The sequence below is a fragment of the Podarcis bocagei genome (assembly GCF_964188305.1).
Source record: "Podarcis bocagei genome assembly, chromosome: 4".
Taxonomy (NCBI): domain Eukaryota; kingdom Metazoa; phylum Chordata; class Lepidosauria; order Squamata; family Lacertidae; genus Podarcis; species Podarcis bocagei.
Window position 1 is genome coordinate 64,977,109 of NC_138128.1, and position 8,119 is coordinate 64,985,227.

General features: G+C 46.0%; 1 protein-coding gene across 1 annotated transcript; it reads left to right on the top strand.

The window, feature by feature from the left end:
• The first annotated feature begins 4,169 nt into the window (after positions 1-4,169).
• Positions 4,170-7,101, top strand: LOC308585519 (uncharacterized protein). The gene is made up of 3 exons (XM_081191206.1): positions 4,170-4,499; positions 6,022-6,269; positions 6,676-7,101. The coding sequence occupies exons 1-3, from the start codon at positions 4,229-4,231 to the stop codon at positions 6,997-6,999; spliced, it is 843 nt and encodes a 280-aa protein (XP_081047332.1). The 5' UTR covers positions 4,170-4,228; the 3' UTR covers positions 7,000-7,101.
• The last annotated feature ends 1,018 nt before the right edge of the window (positions 7,102-8,119 follow it).

Here is an 8,119-nt window from a genome sequence, read left to right on the forward strand (position 1 = left end):
AAAGGTCCGTATAGTTAAAGCTATGGTTTTCCCAGTAGTGATGTATGGAAGTGAGAGCTGGACCATAAGGAAGGCTGATCGCTGAAGAATTGATGCTTTTGAATTATGGTGCTGGAGGAGACTCTTGAGAGTCCCATGGACTGCAAGAAGATCAAACCTCTCCATTCTGAAGGAAATCAGCCCTGAGTGCTCACTGGAAGGACAGATCCTGAAGCTGAGCCTCCAATACTTTGGCCACCTCATGAGAAGAGAAGACTCCCTGGAAAAGACCCTGATGTTGGGAAAGATAGAGGGCACAAGGAGAAGGGGACGACAGAGGATGAGATGGTTGTATAGTGTTCTCGAAGCTACCAGCATGAGTTTGATCAAGCTGCGGGAGGCAGTGGAAGACAGGAGTGCCTGGCGTGCTCTGGTCCATGGGGTCACGAAGAGTCGGACACGACTAAACAACAACTATACAATGCTAAACTGCATGCTCACTTTTGCCCGTGGTCCCCAGAAGGCTGCAGAGATGGGAATGTGGTCCTCAAGCTGAAAGACCCCCCCCACTCCTTGTTTACGGCATAGGATGCAACCTTGTATCAGGTTGGACAATTTGTCCATTTCCTCCAGCCATTGTCAACTTTGACTCTTTTCCATCACTGATCCTTCTTAAGCTGGAGATTCTAGGGATTGAATCTGGGACCTTCTCATGGAAGGATGTCACTGATTTATGGTCCCTCCCCCCCCCAAAAAAAAGCAAGAACCTTGTAATGAGGACAGCATTGCCATAGACATAACACTTTGGGTAGTCAGTGAGAGAAAGAACAATGACTGCTAGCTCAGTGTTATTACCTGGCAGCTTCATAAAAAGCATTAAGAAATGTGTTGCCATTAACCCCGTTTTCCTGCCAATGAACTAAATTGGCAATTCAGCAGACCTACCCAACCTAGCCTACTGGTCAATACTTTTCTTGTAGCAATAAATATGATTACCAGATTCAATTCAGGCCCAGAAACCTAACTGGTAACAGCCAAAGAGAAGGCAAATTTCAAAAGATACAGCTCCCCTGCCCCCATTAAATCACTATCAGGAAACATGGCAGCTGCAATAAATAAATGATTAAAAAAATCCTTCCTCCTCTACAATCAATAAAAGCACAGGAGGCCTGTCTCACATTACTGAATGTGGATTTGGAGACAGTATTGTCCAGGGGCTAGGTTGGTTGATGATCTCACAGATAAATATTAGCTGCAAATTGAAAATATAGGGTATAGTGTGGGTAAGTTGTACTGATTTTGGAGGGGGGTTTTGGTGAAAAAGAACCATGTTTTACAATGGTTACATGTTCAATGCAAAAACTCACCTGTTCCAGCTTACCTTTACCAGTTGAAGGTTTGCAGGCCCAAAATTCCTTGATAGTCTGTTTCTTTATAGAGATGCTGCTACTGTATTCCCTAAAAACATTCAGAAAATGAGTGCTAATCAGTGACCTGACTGGATGCCAGAGGAAAACATTACAGCGAATTCTGGCATGTTTTGGATCTGGTGCTCTGTTGTGGTAGGTATCGAAGCAAAAGGTGTAAGTGTGGACGTCTTTTTGGTTTATATTTCTCCTTAGCCATGAATTAATAAAATAGTATTAATCAATGAAGCCCTTGTGTCTGAGGTTAATCTACAACAGGGCTGGCAGAAAGTATATCAGGTTTTGCCAATTTCTGAAGGGCCATCTACCTCCTGTTGCTTTGTGGGGATTCTTCCAAAGAATACTAGATAGGGTGGGCCTTGATTGAATCCAGCAGGCCATTACTTAATATTGTTAGGCATCACTAACACAGATTAAGTTATTGCCTTAACTGTTAAAGAAATCCCCCATAAACACTGGTGCTTTGTAGAGCTAAATTGTGTAATGCACCACGAGGGTTCTGTTTAGAGTGGGGGAGAGTAGATCACAAAAGACTGAAACCATATTGGCCGACACTGCAGGGATTATAGTATCTTCTAGGGCTATTGTAAGGAATGCTTACATAATGTATGCAAATCACTACGTATTTAAATGCCACAGATCTACAGATACAGATCTATCCCTCCTTGTTTTCAGAGATTTCTGTTCAGGTGCTAAACTTGGAAAAGTTTCTCAGATCTACTTGGTTACAGATGGTAGTTTTACTAAACATCTGTACCACGATCTCACACAGAATCAGGCACCATCTCACACAGAATGAGACATGCTTTAATCTCTCCCTTGAAACTGCTGTTCTCCTGAACACCAAACCTTGCTGGCAGAGAATTAACCAAAATGCCAATTTAAGAATTTTCCATCTCTTATATTATGTTGCTTATGGGGTGCGTCAAAGCTCAGAAAAGGAAACTGAAAACAGTGCCCTAGATTTCAATGTAGAAATACAGTGGTACCTCGGGTTAAGTACTTAATTCGTTCTGGAGGTCCATTCTTAACCTGAAACTGTTCTTAACCTGAAGCACCACTTTAGCTAATGGGGCCTCCTGCTGCTGCTGCGCGATTTCTGTTCTCATCCTGAAGCAAAGTTCTTAACCCGAGGTACTATTTCTGGGTTAGCGGAGTCTGTAACCTGAAGCATCTGTAACCCGAGGTACCACTGTAATGTTAAAAACAAACATATGCACATACCTGCATATCACAACACACAAACTATGGCCTGTCCTTTTCACTACTACCTGGGAAAGTCAACATGGTGTAAAGGAGGACTGGCAGTGTCCTAGGTTCAAAACCCCAACCAGTCATGAATCTTAAATCGCCATCTTAGGACAGCAACAAACTCTCAAAATAACCCATATTAGGGGCTGTTTGTGAGAATTCTGTTCATTTACTTATTTACAGATGTCTACGCCACCTCTCCTCCAAGGAGCTCAATGTGGACTGCATGACATCCCCCTTCTCATTTCCGCCCTTCACAACAACCCTGCAACTTACACTAATAGTTGGTGACTGCTCCAAGATCAGTGAGCTTTATGACAAGTTGGGCTTTGAACCCTGGCCTTCCAGGTCCTAGGAGCCCAACGTTTTAACCCAGAGTCCACCAACATAGTCCACTCTACATGCTGATGGGATTTGACTCAAATTATCCCTGACCACTTGCCATGTCGGCTAGACCTGATGGGAGTTTGGAGTCCAACAGCTATGACTATTCCACTATGCCAAGAAGGGAGAAGAGCCACGGAGTGCCTTGAAGAGGCAAAACTGTTATTTTGGAGAGGGGAGAGGGAGGGAGATGGGTAGTATAACTAACAGTACAGAAACATCAAAACCTGGCTGGTGCAATTGCTGGGGTTTGTGGGGCTTGAGGGGTCTAGGAGCTTGGGATCTGCTCCTGGATCTCTCAGCAATCTGCAATGGACCAGCCAGGATGTCCGATTCCCAACTGCTCAATGATGACAGCAACAAAGCAGCACTTCTGACCCTCTCTGAATTATGAAGAAGCTTGGGGAGAACCAGGAAGTGGTGTTTTCCTAGAAGGCCTGTGAACTCCAGGCCTTGCACACAAAGCAACTGCCTGGATTGTTTCATTGGAAGGGCCTTTTGGATCTTGGGGGTCCAGCAAAAAATGTAGCTTGCCTGGCCCTGCTATACTGAATGGAAAAAGCTTAACTCTGATCGAACAGCAACAACCGACGATGCTTCTTTCCCCCATTAAAGCTCACCTTTGCCTTCTCTGACATCCATTTTACGACCCTGGCAGCTCTTTAAGGAAATACACTCTGAAACGGGTCCTCATTCCAGTCTGAAGACGACGGTAAATGATATCCAGGCCCGTTTTTCTCCGAAATGTGTATTTGAAAAAAAAGAAAGAAAAAAGAAAAGAAGAAATGGCCGTTGCTCCGAGCGCGGGGTATTGAAATTCCCCGGTTGCCTTTTGAAGCCTCCTTCAATCGAGTCGGGCAGTAAGCGAACATTTGCATGGACGGATAAAGGATGTGACAAGTCCTGTAAATCGCTTACAATCCAATGAAATGATCTCTCGGCAGACACGGTGGAGCCAGCCCTACCAGGGCTTTGGAAAATGTGCGAACAACCTCTTTTGTCGGGGAGGCATGATGATAATGGGCCGGTACTTATCTGGCCTTTGATGTTGTGTTTGCCCCTGTCGCTGTTTGCTTGGGGGCGCCCCATATAAGGGAAGATGCGCGTCACGGCCTGCGCGTCCAAAGGCTTCAGCTCATCCAGCGCACAGGACCCGAGCTCGTCTAACCCCCGACGGCAAGCGCGCCATGACCAAGGCTCCCTTCTCGGTGGAGTGGCTCTCCCAGAGCAGCCAAGCCACCAACCACGCCCGGAGCAGGGAAGGAGTCAGCCCAACCGCGTCTTCGGCCTTCCCCGACGGCATCCCGACCCAACAGAGCGAGCCTCCGTCTAACTGCCGGTCTGCCGGGAGAGAACGAAGGCCGGTCGGGGAAAACGTCGTTCCCAGGGGCCACGAACCGCCTTCTGAACACCTCCCTTCGCTCCAGAAGAAAGTGAATTCCTCCTCGACGTCAGCAGGTACTACTTCTCTAGCAGGCTCCGATTCATGGAGGAGAGGCTATCAATTTGCCTTCACTATACTCTACTTCCAATTTGTGTCCTGATTGATACCAGCTGCTGGGAAACGGAGGTGGGGAGAACGCTATTGAGCTTCCCATGGTCATCTGGTTGGCTACTGTTAAGACCAGGGCGCCGGACTTGCTGGGCCGCTGGCCTGATACAGCACGGCTCTTATTGTTTTTATAGGTCTTTCCCATTGATCTCCGGGTTTCTAAACTCGCAATTCCTCGGAAGCAAGTGCCCCTGCTGTTGCTTTTTTTCGACGGAATAATGCAACGTTGGGGAAGGGCGAATCCTAATGCTCTCTGGAGTCTAGCCGGACTTTCCAACGTGGGGAATATTGCCCGTCGGGGCGCGAAGGGGTTTTCTGGGGACGCTGGTTCGAAAGCCTAGGAGGTTGGAAAGGCGGCTTCAACATTAATAATGGGGAGGCGAGACACTGGCTCGGTTTTCCTAACAATCGAGCACGGAATAAGAGTATAGGCCACTTACTGTTTTCCGGTTTCCCGGTCACTGATCAGGTCCTTTGCTTCCTTTCAATTCCTTTGACAAGGCCGAGCTGCGAAAACCATTGATCGCAAGCCGCTTTCCCTAAAACCCATCCGAGCCCTTCTTTCCACCTGGAAATAGTGGCCTGTGTTTCCACCACTATCTGTCAAACTAAAAGCCAACTTTGCGGGGGAAGACCTGGCTGAAATATATCCCGACCCTGTGCGGGAAGTCCTAACCAGCTCTATAAGACTTAATCACCCAGGTGAAACTCTTACATCAAATGGCAAGCTCAGGTGTAGGAATCATAGAATCATTGACTTGGGAGGGTCACTTGGCCCAACGTGGAGCTCGAAACCACGGCTCTTGAGATTAAAAGTCTCATGCTCTTATCAACAAACTGCCCAGGGCAGGGGAAGGGAATCGCGACTGTTGGTGAGGCGGTTCAGACCCTTTGCAACTAACTCCCATCAGTCGGTCACCTCTTTTATTATCTTTTCGGCATCTATTGAAGTCCTTTCTCTTTTAACAAGTCTTTTAAGTGGAGATCTCCCCACCCCCAGTCTTCTCTGCATTGGCCTAGAAGTCGCTTGTGTGTGTTATTGATGCGGCACAGGTTATTGATGTTTTTATTGTGAAATAGTTCGGGGTTTTCAAAGAGTGCGATTGATCGAGCAAAATAAAATAGAGGATAATGGAAGTGTTTTCCCGGTGCTGTGAATGAACGGCGCTAAAACTGCAATGCGATGCATACTTATATTGGGAGTAATTTCTCTTCAGTGCAATGGGGCTCTTTTTTAAAAAAATAAGACATGCATGTAGGCTGGACGAATGAGCCGGAAATAGCTGAGCCTAGCTTACTGCCCTAGGATTTTGAGGGGGATAAAACATCAGTTTCTCCGAACATGGGAAATGTTTTCCTTTACCCGCTATTGATTTCCACGGTGGGCGTGTCCCTGACCATCTGGCTTTTGTCTCTTCTTTCTGCCAGAGGCGTCTGAGGCTCCCAAGCGGACGTGGAGTGCAACGGAGGGCAGCTCGGACGGCGAAGGGAGCCTCTCGGAGGGCCAGACCCCTGAAGACTGCAGCGGCAGTAGAAGCACCAACAGCCGCCGCTTGCGCACCGCTTTCAGCGTGGAGCAGATCAGCACCTTGGAGAACTCCTTTAAGCGGCACAGGTACTTGGGCGCCGCAGAGAGACGCAAACTGGCCAGTAAGATGCAACTCTCCGAAGTGCAGGTAAGCGACCAGACTGGCTCAACTCCTGACAAACTCAAGAGACCCTAACATGGCTATTATACTGAGTAAAAGACAATAAAATAATCTAGCTACTTTTGGGGAGGCAGGTGGGTATGGATGTGTGCATGAGAGAATTTCCTTGACTGACTTTTCTTAACTTTAAACAATTCTCACTGCATTTTATATTATGCCTTTCCTTCAGCGTGAGGTTCAAGGTCTCCACCCACCACCACCAAAAAAATGACAATCTGGAAATGACATGGTGGTGTGGGAAATTTTAAAGAAGCAGAAGGATTTCAATATAAAAGTAGTTGAGTGAGGGAGAATGCTGTGTTAACCAATGAAGGGCTCCTCCATTAGTTCATCCACTTCTCTCTCTCTCTCTCTCTCTCTCTCCTGTCCACAGATCAAGACTTGGTTCCAGAACCGACGGATGAAACTGAAGCGTCAGTTGCAGGAGATGAGACCCGAACCTTTTCATGCAGTGCCATTTTACAGCCCCCTCCCTTTTGGACCTCAAAGTGGGCCTGTGTCCTATGTTTACTCTCCACACCAGCATACTTTCACTGGGAGGGAAGCTGTTCCTTCTGGCATCCCCTTCCCTCCAATGCCAGCTCCAGCTCTGGATCCCAGAAGCAACTCTGGAGGGCAACCTGGTGCTCTCTGGCCAATGCCCATGCCCTACTTCGTAGGATGCCAGGACCCTAGAACGGTCTTCCTGCCCCTCTGAGTCAATCGTCAGGAATGCTGCTGACCCACAGAAGGATTTGCACTAAAGTCTGCTCTTCCAGAGCTATATTTATAGCTACCGAGATTCCTGAATACATAGGTTTTGAATATATTTTGCACAGAGATATGAGTGGGAAATTGGGATGACAATGTGTGTGTTTTTTTAAAAAAAGCTAATTCATTCAGCAAGACCTTAACTGAGTTATGACATTTAAACGAGGGCTTGACACAGACCAGCTTCAAGCTGCCCCTTAAATTTAGGTCATGGGGCAGAACAGCAACATCTGGAGAAGCCTGATATAAAATTAGACAAGAGCCCATCACCTGTGATCGATTTAGCAAGATCAGCTTATGCTTGATTTAGGGCTTGATAGTGTGTTGTTCGGAAAGTTGTGCAATAATAGCATCAGAGAGATGTTAAACACTGTGATTAACTTACTTCTTTGTAAGGGTGACCCTGAGAACATTGATGTGCCATAAAATTCTGGTGTTCATTCACAACCCACTGATAAAGTTGTCTGTGTTTGCAGTGCAATATATTGTACTTTTATCAATATATTGCTCTTTATGATAAGATGTAAGCCATAAGCTAATTCAAAATGCTTTCTGCATTAATAGGTATGTTTTTAGCTGGGGTGGGGATTGGCCTTTTTTTTTTTTTTTTGCAATATCAAATACAGAAAATAACTGGAACCATTTATTTTGGTAAAGATGTATGCATGTGCAGAATTAATCAGATATACCACTTAGAGATTTTATTACAGTAAAGCAAAATTCAAATTACAAATTCATTTTGTTTTTTTTAAAAAACAGCTATATAATTTTAACATTTGTGTAGTGCTTTCAGGTATTTACATGCATTACCTAGTTGTTATGCTAACAACAATCCTGTAAACAATATCCATAGGCAAAATGTGCCTCCAGACCTCTCTGGCGCTTGGGACTTTCCCCCAGGCCTCACCCCATCCCTAGTCATGCATCCTCTCCCCAGCCATGTTTGGCACATTCCTTTGCTGTTTTTGCCTGGCTGGAATGTGTTTATGAACTCTGATCATGTTTTTTGCTTCCCTGGATGAAGGATAGAGGTGTGTGTGTGTGTGTGTGTGTGTGTGTGTGTGTGT